The sequence below is a fragment of the Bison bison genome, unplaced genomic scaffold (assembly GCF_000754665.1).
Source record: "Bison bison bison isolate TAMUID 2011002044 unplaced genomic scaffold, Bison_UMD1.0 scf7180017864198, whole genome shotgun sequence".
NCBI classification, from domain to species: domain Eukaryota; kingdom Metazoa; phylum Chordata; class Mammalia; order Artiodactyla; family Bovidae; genus Bison; species Bison bison.
In genome coordinates, this window is record NW_011494770.1 from 4,694,318 (window position 1) to 4,718,899 (window position 24,582).

A 24,582-nucleotide genomic window follows, 5' to 3' on the forward strand; every position below is an offset into this window, starting at 1 on the left:
TCTAAAATATACAGACCTCTCTTGGTATCCACGGGAGGTTAGTTCCAGGAACTGCTACAGACACCCAGACCCTCAAGGGCTTGAGCCCCATAGTGAGCCCTCTGCATCTGCAGGTTCTGCATCCATGAACACCAAGGGCCAACAGTATACTTAGTGGGAAAAATCCACCTGTCAGTGAACTTGTGTAGTTCAGGCTGTGTTGTTCAAGGGTCAAGTCTATATGATCACTTTATTTTAGTGGTATTTATAGGATTTTGCAAGCTTCTTTCCTGATATCTTTGGAAAGTAGCTCCTGTATTTTCATAGACCATTACTGGAAGGTAATAGCATAAGCGAAGTAATTTAATTGTAATTAGCATTCATTTCCTAACAGTGGTCTTGCGAAGCCCCAGTACAATTTGGGCCTCTACTGCATTGTATCATTTTAAATTTATTTTCTGGATTCTTCACAAACCCACTAGTAATTTCCACCATTATGGTTATGTTGGATTTTGGCTTTTCTATCTTAATTTGGCCACCTCATGCGAAGAGTTGACTCATTGGAAAAGACTCTGATGCTGGGAGGGATTGGGGACGGGAGGAGAAGGGGACGACAGAGGATGAGATGGTTGGATGGCATCACTGATTCGATGGACATGAGTCTGAGTGAACTCCGGGAGTTAGTGATGGACAGGGAGGCTGGCGTGCTGCGATTCATGGGGTTGCAAAGAGTCAGACACGACTGAGCGACTGATCTGATCTGATCTTAATTTTATGTTCAGCTTTATCCTTATCCTCCATCAAAAGTTTTATGTTCTTGCCAAACCAGGCAAGAACCTGCTTGCTGAATGGGGAAAACAAAAGTTCTAATACAGAACTTTACATGAGTCCTCTTTCATTTTATTATATCTAATTCCGCCCCTCCCAGTTACCCACGTAGCAGTTCATGGAGATGTAGCAAAATCTAATGGAGACCCTTTCTATCTTTATTTACATATTTCCAGTCTCACATTAAGCTGCCCAAGCCTGTGCTGAACTTGACATGCAGGATACTTAGGACACCCTTTGGCTGAGGTGTATGGCTTAGGCCCGCTGCCCATCCCGGTGAGGGCAGCTAGGTTCGATGGACTCAGAGAAACATGCCAAACCCGCTTGAAATGGTTCTTCTGTTTTGTTACCTGTTGACTCCATAGGCAGGTGGTTAGCAAAAGCCATGTCCATAAACCTAATATAGAGCCTGCCACAGACTTAACACCTTGAAGAGAGCCAACCTTATGGAATAGCCGCTCCTCTGAGCAGAGTCTCTCCTGCCCCAACTCTGCACCACCTTCCTCCCCAGACAAGCCTCTCTCATCGAGGTTTCTCTCCGAGGCCTGGGAAGTGAAAGGGATTATGCCTTGCACCCGCCTCGCCCCTGGAAAGAACGCTTCTAACATCTCGCTTATGTGGTGACGTTTAGCTCGCCGCCTGCAGCTCAGCCCGTGGGAGAGCAGCGTGGTTAACAGACTGCTGACGCCCACACATGCGTTCCTGGCCAGAAGTAAAAGCACAGCGGCCTTGTCTGGAGATTCAGGTAAAACTGTCAAGGTGCAACTTTCTTAGTGAGGTAAAGTCCTCCTTTAGAAGCCCTCTCTGAGCCGCCCCATTTTCATCTAATCACATCGCAGTTCTTCCCATTGTGTGCTTCTCCTCCTCCTGGTGGGATGGCATTGGAAATGTGTGTGCTGGTGTTGGTTTCATGCCCCTGGCATTGTTCCTCTGCGCTTCCATCTTAGCATCTTATCTGGACACCAGATGCCAGGCAGACAAAGGCTGTTCCTCCCTGTGATCAGGTGGCTCCAGAGGCTTCTGTCAGTTCATAACTGTTACTAGAAAATCCTATCCCTTCCCTTCCTTTCTGCCTTCGCGTCTGAGGAGATGATCAAAGGTAGAAATAATTTAAGATTGAATGCTACTTTGTGGACTTGGGGATAATATCAAAGCACAAGCCTATTTAAGAATAGTGTTTCATAAATGTGGCCGTGGGTTAGCCACTTATCCTCCCTGGGCTAGGCTTTTAAATGTAATCGAGGAATAGTACCCTTTCAAAACTCTTAAGAGTTGTGGAGAAGGCTAATTACAGTGTTCTTAGTTGTTACATTACTTTGAAAATATGTAAAATGTGCCAAGTACTAGTTATTATAATTAGTTATAACTCCTCTACTTTTTTAAAATGTAAAACATGCCTGAATGAGCCAATTAGTTTAATGAGAAGTTCGTATAGTCTACACCTAGCTGGGAAGAAACGTATTAGGCTTTTGGCAGTGTCTCAGTGAGTTGACTTAGGTTTTCCCAAATATCCATGTGACCAGCCCTCATCTTTGGTATGTAGGAAACTGCATTGCCTCCTCATAAAGCTCCCTTTAAAAAGGCTTTGCCTTTGCAAGCCTCTTCATGTTCACTAGCCCTCTTTTTTTTTTTTAAATAATAACTCTTGGTAGTTTTATGATGTCTTTCATCTATAGTGCCCAGTGAGCGAGTATCAACCTGACTTCTCACAGTACCCCTGGGAGGCAGTCAAGAAAGCAAGTACAGGCATTCCTACCACCTTCCTGTAGAAAGCAAGAGACTGCCAACGAGTGACTTGCACCAGAGCCACTGAGGTGGACTAGGTCTTCCATGTACTTCTGTCCTTGGCACCCTTGTGATGCTCTGTGTACCATCGTGCATTCAACTAGCTGGACCACAGCGATCTGTGTTTTCTGTAAAGCAACTCTTCTGTCAGCTGTCACATTGCATCTGAGATTTTTCTGGACAAAAAAGTACAAGATAATTTATTTTTATGCCCATTTTGTTGTAAATACATACAAGTCATGACAGCTTTTCTTTGTGTCCAGCTAATTGAAGACACTTTGAAACTGCTTTCCAGTCGTGTTTCAGAGGATCCAGATAGTTTGTCTCTTGTGCTCCTGAACCTCCACTGTGTGTTGTTTCATAGTGAAGGACTGCCTCACAGCTAAAAAACAAAACAAAACAGAACTGTCTCCCTTTGCTATTTCTGTCATCACTAACCTTGTCAATTCTTTCACTCTTCCTCTAGTCTCTTCCAACACCATTTCCGCATTTTCCACCCATTTGACTTGCCCATCTTTCCACCTTCCGTCCTTATGCTCAATCAAGGGGCTTTTTAATCTGCTAACTGGCTCTTGTTTGCAACTTTTACATCCTCCTTTTCACAAACTGATACATTTTTGTCACTTATTTTAATGTGAAGCAATGCCATACATAGCCTTTACTTGTTTGTTTTATTAATACTTTCCTTAGATCATGGTTACCTATTATTGCATTGATACAGCTTATATTTAATGAACCCAAACTGTGGTGTTTAAAATTTTCTGTTTAAAATTATTTATGTTAATGTCTCACATTTATCTTGTCAAAAACACTTTCCCATCACTTTTATTTTTCCAACTCCTCTCCTTGAGTTTTTTTCTTGTCTTCCTATTTTTAATGTCTTTCCTTCAGTTCACCTTGTCTCCAATTGCCATTGGCAAGAGGATGACCTACATCTAGAGCCAGGGTTATAATAGCAGATCAAAACAGCCTCCCTTACCCCTAGGGTGTCCAGTGATTGTAAATTCCCAGAACAAGTAATAAGAGCAGTTGAAAATTGGAAATCAGTCTCATATGTTTCATTTGTGACCACTGCTTTGGGTTGATTTTTCCTTGCCCACTTTTTAAAAATACATTTAAGATATATGTGATTATTGGAGCTCAGGATTGAATGAATTAACATAAGCAAAAAGAAGCTTAGAATAGTACCTGCACATAGTAAGCACTTAATAAATGTTATTATTCTACCATGTAGTTATTCTCTCTGTTGCACATCAACCACATGAACTGCATTATCTTTTCTCTGCAGCCATTATTTCAAATAGAAAATCCAAATGAGTTCAATTAATGCATACTTACTACCAAAAGTAGAAAGAAATACAGATATTGTGGAAGGCTTGCTCAAAGACATTTCCATAAAAGAAATTTTATGTTTAATAAGACTACTTTGGGATATGGAGGGCACTCTACAGAGAAAAAAACAAATATTGCTCTTCCTTTTCCTTCAGAAAGGCAAGATCATTAGAACTATTGAGTTAAAGGTTTCAGGTTTTCCAGTAGTTGCTGTTAAGAACAGCAATGAATTCCATGAGATGTAGTCTCCTTAGAATTAACCAGACAATATTTCTTGAACAATTAAATTTGAGGATTTTTGTATAGACTACGTCAGGTAGGTTTCTTCCTTTCCTTCATATTCACTCAGCACTATAATAAAGAATGAACCAATGACATGATGAGATCGGTTTACAGCCATGCTGGTCTCAGGAAATGTTCCATAGATACCCCATGAAATTATTACTTCCCACTAGAGGAAAAAGAAATCATATTTCTGGGCTTCATTCCTTTTTCAGTGTCAGGCCCATGGGCTCAGAGAAAGGCTATCATCTAGGGTTTCTTGATCGTTGTGCAGTCAATGAGCTCTGGCTGTGCCCTGGGCTGTGTGTGCCTCTCTTGCTCATAAATCCCACAGAAGTGCCTTGTGCTAGGATGTTCATCTTTAAAGGCATTGGATTGGATTGGAAGGGGTTTGCATTAATGAACTCTTTCCTTGTCTGGGAAGGATAAGTGTTTTGTTGTGGCACTTAAGAAAAGGTTAAGTTTTCTTTTTCTTTTTTTTTAAAAAGGTTAAGTTTTCAAATCGTTTTGCCTGTGATCACAGTAAGCCAAATGGTGAGAGGGTCTCCTTTACAACATAAAGGAAACTTCCTTTACCATTTAGGTCTGAAGCAGAGCTTTATGTCAGTTTGCAAGTAAGACATATATCTTTTGAGGAGAACTGAGGGAATGCAAAGTGTTTCAGCTTATCCAAGAAATAAGAGTTCTGTTTTCAGATGATGGGAAAAGAGTGCCGTTTCCAGTCAATCCACTGCCTTGACCATTCAGTGATAACCACAAGATACTGCAAGGCATTTACTGAAAAAGAACACAAGGGTGAAGATGCAATTTGATGGACTTTCTGTCTATAGCATAAACCAAAATAACATATTTTTAACCATAATTCTGAAATTAAGATTACTTTGAATTTGTCTTATGAACTTTTGAGTTTTGAATTTATTAACTTAATACTATTATATTCAGTTGATGTAATAGTTTCTTTAAAGAGTGGCTACAATGGCGAGGGTTGGGTAAAGTCATAACATGGTCCAGATACATAGTATTCCCTTCAGTAGTCATGTTTGTCTTATTTTCCTAGAAAACGAGATTTCTGGATGAAATATGAAAGCGAACCTTGGATCATTAGTACCCAAATGTCTGATACCTATCCTGTGTTCTGTGAATTTCTTTAACCCCATTGTTACTCAAAATCAACCACTTGATTAATGACAATGTTCCTTTGAAAGTAAGGTCAGAAACTATGTGGTTTTCACAAAACAAAAATCTCATCTTAAGTAAAACTGTAACAGCTGTTCACAATTCAACTTTATTTTTGGCAATTCTAACATATTCATGTTCTCTTCACCGTTTTAAATGATGACATCCCATTTCCGTATACGTTCCTCTGCTTCTTGTGAACCATCCAATGCCTTGGCTTTTGGGAAAACCCAAAAGCATGCATTTGATTTGCTTTTAAATAGATAAAACATTTACAGAATTTTTTTCTGGAAATTATTAGTTATTCTTGTAGCAAGTCTTAACACCTGATGAGACTTGGTCATTTAACATTTTAAAAATTCAGTTGCTTTTTTTCCCCACTGGCTGTTGAATTTTACTCCCAAAATAGCTGCAATATATCTTGCTTGCCTGCTTGCTCACTTGCTGTCTTTCCACCTTTTGTTCCATCTGAAAGCTAATTAGGAAAAATCTGATTATAAACAATCCTTATCTTAAAATTATCTGTCACTAATATAGCATTTTACCAGAACCATCTGTTTATAGGAATATAAGACCATTGCTTTCTGTATGGCTGACGTCTGTATCTTTAATTAAAGTATTTAAATAGCCAAATAGTTTATATATTCCTGATTTTTCACTTGGACGTGCCCTCCTTTTGGACACACTGTAAATAGGACCATGAGGAGAATTGAGCGTGATGGTTCTGGAGGCCTTTAGGTAATAACACTTCTCCCTACTTTTCTCTCTATCTCTGCTTTGCTCCTTGTCCTGATCCCGCTTTTGGCTTTCCTTCAACTGCTCCTCTGGCACTCTTGTGTGTAAAACAATCACCTGCACCCTAGTTATCCCCATTTGTCCTCGTTCAGCATCTTGCAGCCCCATCAACATCACGCCCTACAGAGCTGCACACTCTAGAAATCCACTGGAGCGACCAAAATTCTTTGTAACACCACCCGAGGGCTCCGCGCGGAGGAGGACTGTTCACGGCACAGCGGTGAGTAGCTCTTGGGACGCAAGCCTGGTGAGTCTGGTGAGCACAAGTCTGCTGTTGTTGTGCAGAGTGGACACCGCCCTGAGGTGCAATGCAGATGTCAGAGCGGGCCATGCCGACATCCATCATCACGTCCACCCACCAGTCTTGAGTCTGCCAGGCTGAGTGGTCCTGCCCCTACACTTCCTCCCCACTTGGGGATTCTACTCCCACAGAAAATCTAAATTTGAAGAGGAAAACCATTCTTTGTTCAAGCATGTCTGAGTGGCTGGACTGCCATCTGAGTGCTTCGAAACAAATCAGTGCAATACTGGCATACTTTATGTGTGAAAGTAAGAAAAGCTTTGAAGGGGAAGTGGGCCTGGACTGCTGCCTTTGCATTTTATTCCAACCATATCCAGAAGCTGGCTGCAGTCTAAATGTGGTTCACCAAAAAGCAAGATAAATACTTTTTGTCTGTTTAGCTAATGCGTGTCAAGGCCCAGATCTTAAAATATAGTGACAAAGTATTTTGAAAACACTAATTACCTGCTAAGTAATTCTTGAAAGGCTGTTGGGCTCTGTTACAGAATCACATTTTGCAAGTGAAGAATATAATTTGTACTTGTTGTTACTGGCAGGGTGGCTGAACTAACCTCAGTATTCACCATGCTGTAAATGCAATGAGGTCACTTGTATGTCTCCAGGAATATTTCTTCTTCTTTAAGCTGTGTATTATTTGGCATCTGTTGAAAGATGTAGACATTTGTATTTTAGTGTTAAAGGACCCCCCAGTCAACCAGGAGATCTCATTGCCCCTCTCTCATGGTAATAGCATGACCCATGAAAGGCTGGAACAATGCTTTTTTCAATCTTAACTTCCCAGAGCAGTTCAATGTATAAAGCTGATGGACACTTAAAAGGATTTTGCTTAGACCTTTGAGGATAATTCAAGAGTTGTGAGAGTTTGATGGCTTTGCCTATAGGCAGTTTTCTTTCAAGTCCCTCAAGCTTTCAGGAATCAACGTTTAATTCACGATTGAGTCAGACCTCCAGCCCTTGAAGCCAGAAGTAAAACTACCTTTGAAGTCTGGGAAGTTTACCATCATTAGCACATTGATGCTTCAGAAAGCCTAGCTGTGGCCAAATAGTAATAGTCAATTAGGACAGCTTTGGCCCTGAACACTGGATACTTATTGGGTAGGGAAAAGTGTTTACCAAAGGAAAAATATCTTTTTAGAGATTAAAAGGAAAATTAACACACCAGGAGGAAAGCGTGAGAGCCAATCCTCCAACAGATTAAATAAGAGGGATTTGTCATCACTTGATCCATTACCTGTATTTTCTCACGAGTTTTGTTTTGTCTTTTCCGTGCCTCTTTCTTTCTGTGTTTGATCTATTGGCTACCTTTTCATTTCTTTACAATTAAATATTTAGGCAAATACTTACTGTCAGAAAACGACTCACATAATTTATATTCCAGAGCTGCACTGCAGAATTGAAACCAAGCACTTGAAAATGTAACTGAGACTGACAGATCAAATTTGAAATTTATCTTTTAAACAATTTTCAATTGTGACAAAAAAACAAAATTTACCTTCTCAGCCATTTTTAAGTGCACAGTTCAAAAGTGTTAAGTATATTTGCATTGTTATGCAACCATTCTCCAGAACTTTTTAAATCTTGCAAAACTGAAACTGTACCCACTAAGCAATAACTTTCCATTTCCTTATCCCTCAGCTCCTGGCAAGCACCATTTTACTTTCTGTTCCTATGAATTTGATCACACTTAGATACCTCACATGAATGAAACCATACTGCATTTGTCTCTTGTGACTGACTACTCGCACTTAGCATATTAAGTCTGTCCTTCCATATTGTAGCATGTGACAAGATTTCCATTCTTTTTAAGAATGCATACACACACATGTATTGACACACCACATCTTGTTAATCTGTTCATCTGTTGATGGACATTTGAGTTGCTTCTTCCCTTTTAGATATTGCGATAGCATGGCTGTGAACATGGGTATGCACATATCTCTTTGAGATCCTGTCTTCGGTTCTTTTGAATATGGACCTGATTGTTGGATCTTATGGTAATTCTATTTTTAATTTTTTAAGTAACTGCTATACTGTTTTTCATAGTGACGATACCATTTATAGACATTCTAACCAACAAGGTTCAAGATCTTCCACTTTTTCACATCATCAGCAATATTTGTTTTGTTTTCTAAATAGTAGCCTAAGGAGTGTGAGATGATCTCATTATGGTTTTGATTTGCATTTCTCCAATCGTTAGTGACGTTGAGCATCTTTCTATGTGTTTGTTGGCCATCTGTATATCATCTTTGGAGAAAAATCCAATCAAGTCCCTTCCCCATATTTTTAATCTTTTTAGTTTTTTAATCTTATTTTAAATTTTATTGGAGTTTTTATATATTATGGATATTCCTTATCAGATATATGATTTGCAAACATTTTCTCTCATTCTTTAGGTTGCCTTCTTACTCTGTTGATTGTATCCTTTGATGCAGTTTTTAAGTTTGTAGTCCCATTTTTCTATTTTTTTGTTGTTGTTGTTACATGTGCTTTTGGTGTCATATCCAAGAAATTATTACCAAATCCAATATTAGGACTCTCCCCATTTTTTTTTTCTGGGAATTTTATAGTTTGAAGTCTTAGCATTTAGGTTTTTTAAGCATTTTGAGTTCATTTTTGTATGTGGTATAAGGTATGTGGTGTAAGGTAAGGGTCCAACTACATTCTTTTGCATATGGATATCTAGTTTTCCCAGCACGGTTTGTTGATTAGACTATCTTTTCTCCATTAAGTGGTCTTGGCACCTTTGTCAAGGCTCCTTTGACCATATACTCAAGGGTTTATTTTTGGTGGTCTGTTCTGTTCCATTGGTCTTTAAGTCTGTTTTTATGCCAATACCATATTGTTTTGATTACCTTTGCTTTGTAATATGTTCTAAAACCAGAAAATGTGACTTCCAACTTTGTTCTTTTTTCAAGACTGTTTTGTCTATTCAGGGTCCCTTGAGATTCTATATGAGTTTAGGATGGAATTTTCTATTTCTGCCCCAAAAAAAAAAAAAAAAGATGTGGCCTTTTGATAGAGTGTATTGATTCTATAGATTGCTTATAGTAGTGATATATTAGCAATAACAAGTCTTCCAGCCTATGAACATAAGAGGTGTTCCCATTTATGTTGCATCTTCTTTCATTTCTTTCAGTAGTGACTTCTAGTTTTTACCATAGACATCTTCCATGTCCTAGGTTAAGTTTATTCCTACATATTCTTTTTTTGATGCTATTGTAAATGGTATTGTTTTCTTAATTTTCTTTTTAATTTTGTTTGGTTTATCTAAATTCAACTGACTGCTCTTAAGCACTTGAAATACATTTGTGAGACTGAACTTAACATTAAATTTTAATTTAGGTCCAAATTCAAATAGCCAAATGTGGCTAGTGGCTACCATTTTATTCAGTGTAGATGCAGAATACTTCTATCATCCAAGTTCTTTTGTACAGTGCTACCTTGGGATATCTGTTTATATTGTCTCTCTTGTAGGTTATTTGTATTCTAAACCTAACTCTAACTCTAAAATTAAAGTCTTTGTCCTGCTGGTAAGTTTTCCAGACCATTGACATGGTCAGCTTGCTGTGTGTGTTTCTACCTTAGTCTTGTGGAGTGTTAACAGGAAAGATTATTATACAAACCACTGGCTATTAACTCAGATCAGGATAAGAATTAGGAGCACCTTCACATGTATGGAACTCAAATAAATGATTGAGTCTAAGACCAACAGAAAGACATTTGAAAGACATTTGTGACTTTAGCTACATTAAAATGTTTTGAGAAAAAGAAAAGCAATTCAAGCTACTTAACTCCAACCTCCCTTGGGAAGGGAAGCATAATTGCCACCCTGTACTCTTGCAAAGAGCGTTCCATATGGTGGCTACTGCTTCAGCTACCCAAGGACTGCAAGTGTTCTCTGAGACTCTGCCTCCTGCCTTCTGGTACCAGAGATGGGGACAGAAGGTGGTCATGCAGCTGCAAGTGATATAGAGAGGGCACATGCCCTGTGAAGCTCTTTCCTGCCCCATCCTTCATTTGTTTTATTTAGAAATTCTGGGAAAATGTTGAGTATTATTTGACAGTGAGGTGTTTTCCCCCACCTATAGTCTATCCCATCATTTAGGATGTTACTAAGGAAAAGAGAAGCAGTTAGAAGAAATGCTGAAGGGAACAAAGTCGGGGGGCAGGTGATGGAGAAGGTAGGTGATGCTTAGGCCAGGCAGGAAGGAGAGAAAAGAAGGTACACACCAGCTTGTTGGCCCTGAAGCTAGATGATGTTCTGTCTCTCCCCTAACAACCTCAGTCCTGAGTTCCTGCAAGGATCCCACCGAGTGAAGGACTGCTAGACATCTACACAGGTGTCTCCAGCAAGCATTCGTTGCCCTCGCAGAGCACTGTCAGCCATGTTTCAGATACTTGGAATGAGTCTCTCTTGCCATGTTCCTTGTTTGTTTTTTGTCTTGGTTGACTTTATCAGAACACTCCTGGGTTTCCTTTTGCCCATTTCAACCTGGGAAAGGTGTCAGTTCTGTAATTCCTAGGGTTCAGTCAGAGGAGGGCTGATATTTCAGCCCACTGTCAGATTCTCGTTTCATCCCTAATGAAGAAGGCCAAAAACAGCTAAAATACCTCACCTTGGGTCTGACTTTTCCTTCAAGGGCAAGAGGACACTAGGTAAGGAAGGACTTGTTTATATACCATTAGTATAAAGAAAAAATTAACGTCTGATATAGCAGACATGTAAATTAAAAAAAAAAAAAGACTAAGCTGTAGTGTGTTCCAGGTTGAAAAAAAGAAAAATGCTAAAGAATTAAAAGAGACAAAGGTAGGGAGGATAAGCTGGAAGTGACCTTTATTTTGACATTTGTGTGGGCTATAGCAGACTATGAGAGATTCTGGTCCAGGCAGTTTTAGATAGAAAGCATAGGTGCTTTCTAAAAGTGTGTTTTTGCTTTGTTTTTTACAAATACACATCCAGATCACACTTCCAGAACCTTCTTATTAGTGTCAGATTGTGTTGCTTCAATTATAAGGTTCCGTTTTAACCTAATAAAGGCCTTTTGTTGGGGAGGAATGGATATATACGGCAAAGGCTGGAAATTTTCCAAGTCATTCAGTGGATTACAGCTCCACTGTTGAATACTATGAATGTGATTGTCCTGCTTGTGGAAAAATCTAATTATTGTGTTTCTCTGAACTTAGGGCTATAAAAGAGAGAAGGAGAGAGAAAATGTGCCCTTCCACCTCACATGCGGCAGCCAAAGGTCTCTGTCTCCATCTCATCCCAAAGCCAGATCACCAGCTTCCTCCCGACTTTGGTAAGTGAAATATAAGAGCCTGGCAGTGTTGTTCCATATTGGATAATTAGTAGTGTCTGTCCTCTGAGAAGAAACTGTTCTCCCCACATGGTTTAGCCTTCTCTTAGGGAGTAACATTTTTCCTCAGAGGAAAGAAAAAGGAAACCTGGAATGAGCCTCTAAAGCAAATACTTCTGTGTTTGCCACGTAAGATGTAAGAGACATGTTCACACAGCTAAATACCTTCATTTCTCTTGGTGTTGGTATTCCAAGTCTATTACATGGTAGAGATGTGGAGAAAGGCGGGTTCTGGCGAGCCTGTTCTCACGTTCCCTCTTCTCTTTGTCTGTTGCCCAGGCTCCCATCCAAGTCCTTTCCCCATCTGCCTGGCACCCCCAGACCAGCACCCTCCACACCTCCTGGACCAGTCAAAGCTGCCCCTGCTCAGCTCCGGCCCCCCTCCCCCGGCAACATCCGCCCTGTCAAGAGAGAAGTCAGAGTGGAATCTGAGAGAAAAGACCCTGACAAGGAACCTCAGAAAGTTACCAGTGAGCCCTCACTAAAGGGCAGAACACCTTTGGTGAAAGTAGAAGAGTCCACAGTTGAAGAGGGGACACCAGACGAAACAGAGTCTGCCCCTGGTAGGAGTCCGCTGACTGGTGCCGTGGGAGCTGCCTGCACTCTTCTTTCTCTCCTGCACTGCTTTCACTTAGCCCTTCCTCCTTCCCTCTCTTCCTTCCCTCCCTTCTTTGCTCCCTTTTTGGGCACTTGGAAATTTTACTCTAAGACTAATCTGGGGACCTTTTCTTAAGTATAATTTTCTTACATATAAAGAAGGAATCATCCATCCAACAGCCTATTGTTAGAGCCACAGCATATTTGTTTCAGGTATGGTTTAGGATTCCTTTCATTGGCTGAGTCCAATAATTTGACAAAATGTGGTATGCAGAGCACCTGCATCAGAATCATTTACCTATTGCTGTGCAACAAAGTATCCCAAAACTTTATAGTTTACAACAACAGACAGTTACTGTATCATGCAGAGTCTTGGGAAAAGAATTTGAGAGCAGTTTAGCTGAGTTGTTAGAGGATGACTCACACCCAGGGCTGTCAGCAGGTGGCTGTCGTTTCCTGACACATGGACCTCGCCATAGAGTTATTTGATGTCCACACAGTCTGTCTGCTTGCTCTGTTGGCTTTCCCCAGCTGAGAGACCTGGGGGAAATGCAAGAAGCCCACACTATCTTTCATGCCTAATCTCAGAAGTCTCACATCCACAGAAGTCACGATTTCTGTCACACAGTTCATTAGAAGCAGGTCACCAGCTTCAACTCACACTCAACTGGAGGGGATTAGTCTCTACCTTTTAGAAGGAGGATTTTCAAAAAGTTCATGGAAATATTTTTCAACCACATCTATAATGTTTCATACTATAGAACCCTGCCCCTACCTCAGACCTATTAAATCAGGATATGTTGTGGATCCATGGACTCTGATACTAAGGTCATCTGACTCCCGTGCAGGATTGCCAGATAAAACAGTGGCACTTATCCTGTGTGTCGGCTTCCCTGGTAGCTCAGATGGTAAAGAATCTGCCTGCAGTATGGGAGACCCAGGTTCGATCCCTGGGTCAGAAAGATCCCCTGGAGAAGGGAATGGCTACCCACTCCAGTATTCTTGCCTGGAGAACCTCATGGACAGAGGAGCTTTGTGGACTAGAGTCCATGGGGTCGCAAAGAGTCAGACATGACTGAGCGACTAACACATCACTTATACTTCACATCCTACGTGTACTGTAGTTTGAGGACCACTGGCTTATTAGCCTGTGTGACTGACAGAGGTCAGAACTTTTTCCAGGACACCCAGTGGATCTCATCTCTACCAGACTAACCAGATGCCATCTAGAAGTTTAAAAATCACCTGGAGCTAGAAATTCAGTACATCTTGTTGAAAACTGTCTTCATCCAAGTTTTCTCTTTAAAACTTAATTTGAAGATAGAGGGTGAGGGCAAAGAAAGATGACTCAAGACAAATGATAATGTTGTTAAGGGAATGGGAGAGTCCAGTATCTGTTTACATGTAGAGGGAGAAGAGTAAGGCCAAACAACGTCCTGAGGACAAAGAAAAAACTTGTGGGAGCAGGAGAAATGTAAATCTTGAAAGGAGGGTCTGGAGTGGTCAGGTGCATCTCACCATGGTGCCTGGGGTTGGGGGTTGGGAGGGTTCCCTGCCGCACAAGCCCTCTAGGTCCTTTCCCTGAATCCAGATAAGGTCAGAGAACTGCTCTAATCTTGCATGTTCGCATTAGGACTGGCAGTGGAGACCTGCCCTGTCTAAGGAGTACGGATGCTGGTTCATTCCTTCTCAGACCTGGAGACAGTGCTGGGTGGACCTAAGGGATCTCTTGATGGTTGTCTTCCCAGCCTGAACCTAGGCTCGTAGTAGGGACACTGGCCATGGCCATAGAAAGGGTTTAGTCCTCTAATGATAAATAGTCACTTAAGAGAAGGAATTTTTTTTTTTTAATGTAATGAAAGGCAAATGGGAGCTCTCATCTCTTTTTGTTAGGTATTCAGTACATGTTTGATATGTGTTGTTAACTGACCTAACTGTCTAAAAATAAGACTCAGTGACAGTGTCAGCTTCGGATGTCTCACTCGCACATGAAGCTTTTTGCTACCTGTTGCCAGGTTACAGATAGAATACAGTGAAACCCTGAGAATGCTCCGTAATAAACATTCCCTTTTCTAATGATGAATTCTAGGCCTGGGGTCTAGGGGATGCTAGTTTTTGTTTTGTTCTTTGGCTTTTGTTTCCAATTGGCTTTCTCCTTGTACCTGTTTGTACAGCTGCTCCAGCAGCAGCCTCAGCCCCAGCTCCGGCCCCAGGCTCTACCCCAGCCCCGACACCAGCCCCGTCATCCACTCTGACTGCCAGTGCTTCTCCGAAGACCTCTGCGGGCACCACCGACCCAGAAGAGGCCACAAGGCTGCTGGCTGAAAAGAGGCGGCTGGCCCGAGAGCAGAGAGAGAAGGAGGAGAGAGAGAAGAGGGAAAAGGAAGAACTCGAAAGGTAACGGAGTGACACTGCTCAGGGACACCCTCGAGACACCTTGGAGTAAGTCTTCAGAAGAAGTGGTAGTAGTGTTGAAGGTCAATCTATATAAGTTGTTACAGAATTACTCTCACCTGGTGTTCCTCTGATGCCTAAGCAACTTTTTAAGTCACATTTTCTTTTTATAATGACAATACAACAAAATTGATGGAGAAGGGTTTGAAGAAAAAAAAATCATCCATAAGCCTACCAGATTTCAATAAGTGTGTACATTTTGATTCACCCTTTCCAGTCTCTGAACAGTGTGTGGGTGTATACACATGCCTATATACAGACACACATATTTTCATGATTGTAACCACCATAGAGATACAGTTGTATGGTCTGAGTTTTTTTTTTTAATCTGACATCTCGCTTATCTCCATGTTTCCTCATCTTATTATTTTAAAGCTGTGTAATAAAAGTTCATCTTTTCTTCTTTCCAGATAGAATGCCTCTCATAGGGTAGCTGCTGGGAGATAAAGTGCCCCATGACTGCCTGCCAGACAGTATGCCAGGGGCACTTTGCTTAGTTGGCCTCCTTCTGGAGCTAACAAGGCTAATGTTAATATAATTGTTCTTCAAATAGGCAGAACTGCCTCTCAGGAAAGTATGCTGGGCCGCCATCTTGGACACGCCCTACCCTTGGTCCCAATAGGGAGCTTACATGGTCCATCTTCCCCTCTCCTGCTGCAGAACGTTATAACCTTTATTTATTTACAGAAACTGGGAGGGAAGTATTAAACTCTTTACTAAAAAGTTAATATTATTGGATTAAACAAGTCTGAGCCTTTAAAGATAGTTATGTTGCAGATCCTTAAAACAACAACAACAAAAAAACAAGCTGCCCTCAGAATATGAGTGGTTACATTTTGCTTCTTGCTTCTGTTTCCCACGAGGCAACATGAGGTGGGGGAGAGAGTGGCTTCACATGTATCCAAGTGGAGACTGTGGCAGACCTCCCAACAAAGCGTCCTTGAGATAAACGCAAGCTCCAGCCTCGCCAAGGAACTCCCTCCACTTTCGTCTCGATTGGTCTTTCTTCCAGACAAAAGCGAGAAGAATTGGCCCAGAAGGTAGCTGAAGAGAGAAGCCGCCGAGAGGAGGAGGCCCGCCAGCTGGAAGCTGAGCTAGCCCGGGAGCAGGAAGAGCAGCTGCGGCGGCAGGAGGAGGAGCGGGCCCGGCGCGAGCGGGAGGAGATGGAGCGCATCCGGAAACAGGTAGCGGGGTCTGGCTCGGCCTGGGAAGCAGGTCGGCGGTGCAGCCCTGGCTCAGGATGGCGCGAGGGGCAGCTCAGATGAGCAGAGCAAGGTGTCTAGCGCGTGGTGAGAAGCGCTCTGAGTCTCCTGCGCGCCATCCTAGTCCTTGCGTCCTGTGCCCCGGAATTTCGGGGCAGCGGGCAAAGCCAGCTTGTCCCTAGGAAGCCGATGCCGTCTTCTCATTTTCAGAAGGAAGAAGAAGCTCGTGTTCGGGAAGAAGCAGAGAGGGTCCGGCAGGAGCGGGAGAAGCATTTCCAGAGAGAAGAGCAAGAGCGCCTGGAGAGGAAGAAGGTATTTGGGACTCTGACTGCTCTGATTCTTCCTAGAATGAAGCTGGCTAAAGATGGAGAGACTGGCTCACCACATTCAGAAAACAAATGTGTCTTGCCCATTTTAGGTTCTCTAAAATAGCTCAGTATTAATATTCTCCTCCAAAGAAATTGGTCTTGGTGTTTCAGTCCTCACCAAAAACAGATACTTCCAATTCATGTGGCCTAAGCCAATTCCAACGTTTGTGTGTGTGTGCTGTGCCAAGTTGCTATGTCTGACTCTCTGCGGACCCTATGGACTGTAGCCCTCCAGGCTCCTCTGCCCACAGGATTCTGGAGGCAAGAATACTGGAGTGGGTTGCCATTTCCTCCTCCAGGGGATCTTCCCAACTCGGGGATTGAACCTATGTCTCTTACGTCTCCTGCATTGGCAGGCAGGTTCTTTACTGTTAACTTCTCTTAATAACTCCAATTAAGACAAAGATAATATTTTCCTAAAATAATAGACGTGTTTAGGTGCCCTGCTATTTGCTTAGTCAGTGAAATGCACCAGACTAGCTTTCTTCCTTTATCGGATCTGTTTGCTCAATTCTTTCCTTCTTGTAGCGACTTGAGGAGATTATGAAAAGAACCAGAAGAACAGAAGCTTCAGATAAGGTATTGAGATGGCCATTTTTTAAACTATTCTTAATGTTGTTGTTTTTTTTAAACTTGTAATTTTAACATTAAAAATTCTTTTTTCTTGGCTAGAAAACTGTTGATCAGAGAAATGGAGATATAACCAAGGGAACTCCCACTGGAGGAATAGGTATGTATTTCAGTGAACTCAATTCAAATGCAGAATTTTTTAATTGACTCTAGAGGTCAAGATAAGCATTGATTTTAAAATAAACAAGACTCATTCATTCACAGAAGCGTAGGTATATCTCATCTAATCTACAAATAAATCTTGTTTATCTAAAAATCTCTAGCATTTCTAGCAGATTTTTTCACATTTAATTATACTCTAATGGAGTGTTTGATATCTTAAGTCATTTTATATCATACTTCTTCTATTATGTATATATTTATGTGTCCATATCTGATATATATGCCTTTATAGGTATGTATAGTGGTGGATGGTTTAGTCGCTAAGTCAGGTGTAACTCTTGTGACCCCATAGCCTATAAGCCACCAGGCTCCTCTGTCATGGGATTTTACAGGCAAAAATACTGGAGTGGGTTGCCATTTCCTTCTCCAGTATATACACACATTAAAATTAATTTTCTTTGAATATATAATTAAATATCATTTGGAGACTCAGGTTTGATCCCTGGGTCGGAAAGATCCCCTGGAGAAGGAAATGGCAACCCACTTCAGTATTCTTACCTGGAGAATTCCATGGATAGCCCATGGGGTCACAAAGAGTCAGACACGACTATAGGACTAACACTGTCACCATCTGCTAAAGGAACCTGTATTTATATTTTCTATTAAGGACATTAAACTGTCTGTACTTACAGCAGTTCTCAGAAAAGGATTTAAATGTTATTTCAGTTCTGACTTCAGAAGACAGTTAAAATTTGAAAATTGTTGAAATTTCATTAGAAAATTGTTCATATGCCATAGGCTTTGGCCAGAGATGATTAATTTCTTGGTGATTTTAAATCAAATTTGAGGTAAATAAAACTTCATGATTTTACAGAAGGGTGGTTGGTCAATAGTACATTATTCAGTTTTCTTTCATCATCTGCAATATCAATATGAAGAGAAAGGACCAGAGATACCTGTTTCTTTTGCTGTTTTTTTTTTTTTTTTAAGACAAATGAAATGATTTACAGAAAAGAACAGTCTCTATAAACTCTAGGGATTTTCAAATGTGAAATGGTTTTACTTCAATAGAGGCTTTCCTAGGTCCTTTAGGTCATGATCTCTTCTTAATGGTGTTTTCCTGCTCTTTTAAAATATTTGTTTGGCTGCACCAGATCTTAGTTGTATTTGGCAGGATCTTTAGTTGCAGTATTTGAATTCCCAGTTGCATCATGTGAGATCTTGTTCCCTGACCAGAAATTGAACCCAGGCCCCCTACCTTGAGAGCATGGAGTCTCCCAGTCACTGGACCACCCGGGAAGTCCCATGCCCTTTTAAAGATGCCCTAATTATATTTGTTTGGAAAACAGCCTTAATGGTTTCCTGTTAACCCCACTGTATTTTTAACAGGTTGTCTCCAGGAATGTTGTAATAGACGCAGGCTTGAAGCAGGTGTGGCACCCAGTGAGTGATCAGAATGCGCATTTTAGAGTGTAAATTGTACCAACTCAGGATTATTTGAGGAGCTGATGCTGTAGATTGTGCAGAGCCAAACAGCTCCTAGTTTGTTTTTTTCCCCCAATCTTTCTTCTTTCTGCTATTTCCCTATCAATTCTTTTGATATTCTTTTTACCTCACTTCTGGAACAAACAATGTTGAGAGGGAAGGTGAAACTTGTCAGTCATCATACCTGGGTTTATCATCACTAACAATCAGTTTAATACTGCTAGAAAGAGGCCTGAGGATTATCTAACACATGTTCCTCTTCTCCCAATCTCTCATGTGGTTGAGGGCTAAATGGTATTACCCGTGCTCCAACGAGAATTCTAGGCTAGGGCGGCAGGTCAGTTGGGTGCAGGCAAAAATAGTAGCAGCCCTAGTTTCCACCCTTACAATGTGCCATGCAGTGTTCTAAGTACTCTTACTAAGTACAAGTGTTCTAAGTACATTTACTTATCACACTATCCTAGGAGGTAGGTACTATTATCCATGAGGAAACCAAGGCACAGAGCATTTATGGCTTGCCCAAGGTCACAGAGCTGGTAAGTGGGAGAACCAGGACATAAATCCAAGCATTCTGGCTGCTGGGCTTTGGGTTTGATAGAGTAGTAGTAACCCTTTATCCCATCATCTTTGCTATGTCCAGCAGTATCTACACTTCCCAATATGACAAACTCTCCAGGATCGGAGGAACCAGAGGCCAGCACCCATGTGGTTACCTCTCACCAATCAAAAGTGACTGTGGACAGGTGAGTTAGACAACTGGGGCTTTTCTTAGCACATTAGAGCAAAGCACGACAGTTTTGTCTAACCATCCCCCCACCCCCTAACCCTTGGCTCTGCCAAATCCCACCAGAATTTTCTGACGGGGCCAGACAGAATTTCAGAGTTTTAACATGCAGATTTATTATATTTAGGTTCATTATTTTGGTTAGAGGTAGTAATTTTGTAATTGGAGAAAAGGAAAATGTCTTATCTTAAACTGCTAAATATGATGGTGAGGTTTTTGTGTGGCTATTTAGTCAAATTACAGGGAATAATTTGTTACTTTCCTTTATATATCTGTGGCATGATCCTGGACCATCGTCACACACTTTGATAATATATAACAGCTGTATTTTTACTGTGTATAATATTATAATGAGTCACAGGTTTGTTCCTTAGTAAAAGTAATTTAGATGCCAGTATTTCTTATACCAGTAGTAGGACTTCCTACGAGGAAACAGATGTTTGCTAACAATAGTTAAGAAGTGTGGGTTGAGGGAAGATTGCCTTTCTCTTCCCTTGCGTTTATATTGACAGGATTTTAACAGTGCTGTCTCAAACATGAAAAAAGTTCTCTCTCTAATGCCAGCCTTAGACACCATAAGAGAATTCAAGCTCCTCAGATTAATTTTCTTTTAATTGATAGAACAATATGTCTTAAGATCTAAGATCTTTTTTCTTCCCAGTTATATTGAGATGTGACTGACATATAGCAGTGTGTAAGTTTAAGGTATATGGCATAATGGTTGATATATATAAATTCTTAATCTAAAAACGCATACCACACGTTTTATAGTATCGGCAGCAATGAAAAGACAAGTCATCCTAAGGTGTCATAGGGTATCTTTGTATATCTTTCTGGGACAGTAAATATTTTTTATTTTGCCCACTTACAATTCCAAAAAAAACAATTTTCTGAAAAGATACCTTAGCAATAAGCTTTTGATTATGTAGAATAAATTTTCAAAATTATCTGAGACATATTAAGTAATATTTCATTTTTAAATTAGTTTAATTTTCAAATAAAATATTCATTTCCAACTCCTATAAGAAGTACTGCAGAGAGTGCCCCATTATTATAACAAGGAATAAGTTTTTTAAGCTACTGATAATTCTCTCCAGGGAATAAAATTAGCTTATACATTAGCTGACTCTCTTCAGTGGTAAAATCAGCAAGTGGTCAATCATTGTATAAGAACCCAAAACATATCTTCAGAAACTTGAACTTCAGTTTTATAGTTTTGCATATCGCTGTGTCCTCTAAACATTTAATAATTGGTCATCCAAAGCATATAGTATGATTATTCCTCTAATTGTTAACAAGACTGGGTGGAGGGGTTGGGTAGTAGTGGAAGGGGAAAACGAAGTCAGCATTGAGTCAAACCTGGGGTTGGTGTGCCATTATAGCTTGTCAGCACACGCAGGCCTGGAAGGTGATGGAATTGACATCCGTCAAGGAACAAGGGCTTTGAAGATACATTCTTCTTTTGCCAAAACTTGTACTTAAAAAATCTCTGTGGGATGAGAACCGAAACTCTCCCTGGTTATAGAAAGCCCACTCGTATTGGGAAAGAACAGGATGGCAGGCATTCCGTGTGTGTGCATGCACACACACACATGTAGACTGTGATGCCAAGCTTCCTCTCAGTTCCGTGGTACAGTAGTGGGAAGACACCACACCATCATAGTCCGAATCTGTATAATAATTTTACGTTCTTTTCCATAGCACTCTTACAAATAATATTTTCACTGTACCCTGCAGTGCCTTGTGATGCAGTTAGGTCAGGCATCTTTATTTTTCTCCTAAAAGAAGAGGTTTAATAGTTAACAAAAAAATGTACTAAAATATCCATATCAGAAATGCTTTAGAATATGTTCCACAAAGTCAATATATCTCACTGAGGAAAATAAACTATATCCTCAATACAGGGGCAGAGAAGCAAAGATTCCTCAAAAAAAAAAAAAAAAGGGAGAGGGAGGGGGACAGTAAAGAGTGGATGTATATTAGCTTCATTTTCACCATTTTTGAAGGAGATGGAAAAAAGACTAACTTACTAAACTTCAAGTTGCTGGCATTACTGACAGAGACCTGATTTTCTGATCTCTTCCATAGACCTGTCTATAGCTAAACATTCAGTTAATAATCAGTGTATATTAAAAGTTAAAACATTCACAATTTTTGCCTCATTTTCCATTTGAAGACTAACTCCTGTCAAGCAGGGTCATTTTCTTATGAGCACTGAACAAATCATGAAGCTTGCAAATATGTTTACTGCTGCAGTCAGATAAAATCAACAGTAAAATTAATCTAGCATCCGTTTGATGCACAGGCATTGTTCTGTCACATTGTAAAGCATAATAATGAACATATAACTTAAAAAGGGCTGCTGGTTTGGTTATGGAGTATGTAGAGGGAGCAAAAAACCTAAAAGAAATTACAGGTAGAAAATTAAGGATTTCATGGCCAATTGAATGTATCTCAAAAATCCAAGCTACTAAGCATGAATTGATAAGAATCGAGGTAGGGTCAGAGGCAGAGTTAAGGGGCAAAGATGAGAAGGTTGGTCTAGAGCAATTAACCTATACAATTATGTTCATGTTTTAGGAAGCTAGAGATAGCCAGGAAGAATGTGAATAGCCAGGCAGTGTACAAAACAGCATTATGAGAAAAACATAGGACCAGAAATCATGTAGCCAGTCTGGAGTGCAGACTGTCTCTCAGTACTTAGGCAGCTTGTACAAATTATCCCCCTTACCCCCAAGTTATAATCCCCTCATCCTTGAAGCAAAGATCCTAATAAGGGCTATTTTTATCAGACAAAGGGATGTAAAATGCCTGCAGTAGAAATTGTTAAATGTATGTAGACTTATTGATAATGATCTATTCTAATTGATAAATTGTTCCATTTTATTAAGTTTAAAAAAAAGATTTTTAAAAAATAAATATGTTGGAACTCATCATTTTTATTAAAAATGTCATTCTGATTTATTATAAATGTTTTGGGTTGTCCTAAAAATGTTTTCCAGTTTTAATACTAACTCCTTTAATTTTGATTTTTCAAACTCCCTAGTACTCCCAGTTTGGAAAAACAACCAAGTGAAAATGGAATATCAGTTCAGAATGAAAATTTTGAAGAAATTATAAACTTACCCATTGGATCTAAACCATCCAGACTAGATGTCACCAACAGTGAGAATCCAGATATTCCTTTGAATCCAATTTTGGCCTTTGACGATGAAGGGACACTTGGACCCCTGCCTCAGGTAGACGGTGTTCAGACACAACAGACAGCAGGTAAGCTTGCCTCAAACTCCAGAAATAGGTGACATCGAAGAGGGAAGGAGAAGGGAATGGCAACCCACTCCAGTATTCTTGCCTGAAGAATCCATGGACAGAGGAGCCTGGTGTGCTATGGTCCATGGAATCGCAAAGTCAGACATGACTGAGCAACTAACACTTAAGAGGGAGTGAACCTTGTGCTGTATGACTTTGGCACACTTTGTCCTTCAAGGGACCAGGTACGCCTCATGGAAAAGACTGTATGGGTCATAGAAATTGAATTTTGAGTTGTGTTGGGCAACTTCTAGGGCCCCTCTTATTCTCCCACTCAGTGTAGAAATTCAGTCTGCAGCACCTGTGGGTATCTGTGGGCCTCCCCTCACAGAGCGACATGCATTGCCCAGAGACACTGCTGGTCAGAACATGCTTTATAGTAAGACAAAAACTTAACCATAACTGAGTGGCCAGTGAACCAAGTTCTGTCCACTGGAGACGAGGTTTGTTTGGTTTCTATTCCATCTTTCTCAGTTCTAAAGATATTTGAAAACTGCAAACAGGTGGCTCAGATGGTAAAGAATCCTGCTGCAATGCAGGAGATGCAGATTCAATCCCTGGGTCGGGAAGATCCCTGGAGAAGGGAATGGCTACCCACTCCTGTTTTCTTGTCTGGAGAACCCTATGGACAGAGGAGCCTGGCGGGCTGCAGTCGACAGGGTTGCAAAAAGTTGGGCATGACTGAGCAACGAACACTGTCACTTTTTTCACTTTCAGCATGTTCTCCCACGATTTTTCTCTCGTTTGGCACAGCAACCTGGGATAATACATTATTGTCCTTTTTACGTGTAATGAGATAACGATTTAGGTAACAGGACCAGTCTAGGAGTATACTGAGCCCAGGGGCCTTCCATTCCTAGTTGAATGACTGCAGCTGTTGACTCTCTTAGAACCTCTGGGACTTACAGTTAAGCTGAAGTCATTGTGCAAAAAGAACAATAGCTTTACAGGACCCAGAGAAATAACAACATAAAAAATTGCCAACTCAGTGCTCCTAGTGACTCAACAGCACAATTTCATCAGGCTCCAGAACAAATTGGATAATCCAGCTTCATCTCTTTTCAAACCTCTTGGAATTCTATCAACTTCTCTCTCTCCCAGCACCCCATTTTCACATGTTGACCAGCATCTCTTTATACTGTCGTAACAACGCCAGGCAAATTCAGGATGTTTAGATGAGTCAGTAAAGCATTACTTGTGGTCAAATTGTTTTGTATTAGATTGCAACAAATATTTTTAGATATAAATATATTAGATCTAACAAATATTTTCCAGTTTAAAACTGGTTGAAAAAGCCAATTTTGAACCTTTATACAAATGAAGCTAGTCTTCTCCTCCTCCTCTAAGATACTGACCTTGGGCCTGTAACTTTGCTTTAGTGATCTGCTTTTTTAGATTGTAAAAGGAAGAAGGTCCACTGTAAATGGAAGCTATTAACACCTGACATTCTGCTAAATTAAGCCTTTGAGAACAATCTGATTACCTCTGTGTTGATGGAAACACTCCTGGTACAGCTTCCTACTTTGTCATGTCACAGATTCACAGAGATGGAAGGAATGTTCAGATGACTTTCTGTTTCACTGGCCAGGTTTTAAATACATTTTGATTTAAAGGTGATTTAATGATTTACCTGTCATTTCATTCCCACTCTTTTCTAGGAATATAGTCCAGTGTCTGCATTAGTAGGTGGTGTTAGGGGTTGTTTTTGTTCACGGCTACTTATCAACCATCATTTATTTCAGCTTCAACATATGACTGGAGCCTGAAGCATCAGGTACTGAGGATTCAAGACCAATGAATGTAAAGTTTCTAATCT

The 24,582-nt window shown here is 40.5% G+C and overlaps 1 protein-coding gene across 5 annotated transcripts in view; it reads left to right on the forward strand.

The window, feature by feature from the left end:
* Positions 1-24,582, forward strand: part of MAP7 (microtubule-associated protein 7) — a 110,512-nt gene that overhangs the window by 74,873 nt on the left and 11,057 nt on the right. For 4 of the 5 annotated variants that reach the window (XM_010844236.1, XM_010844234.1, XM_010844233.1 and 1 more), the window contains 11 exons: positions 1,439-1,552; positions 6,270-6,397; positions 11,663-11,778; positions 12,115-12,398; positions 14,607-14,829; positions 15,899-16,070; positions 16,299-16,400; positions 16,985-17,035; positions 17,129-17,186; positions 19,314-19,416; positions 22,504-22,727. In XM_010844236.1, coding sequence (XP_010842538.1) covers positions 1,439-1,552; positions 6,270-6,397; positions 11,663-11,778; positions 12,115-12,398; positions 14,607-14,829; positions 15,899-16,070; positions 16,299-16,400; positions 16,985-17,035; positions 17,129-17,186; positions 19,314-19,416; positions 22,504-22,727 — 1,575 coding nt within the window. The remainder of the gene's footprint in view (positions 1-1,438; positions 1,553-6,269; positions 6,398-11,662; positions 11,779-12,114; positions 12,399-14,606; positions 14,830-15,898; positions 16,071-16,298; positions 16,401-16,984; positions 17,036-17,128; positions 17,187-19,313; positions 19,417-22,503; positions 22,728-24,582) is intronic. The other variant, XM_010844235.1, reaches the window with a different exon arrangement.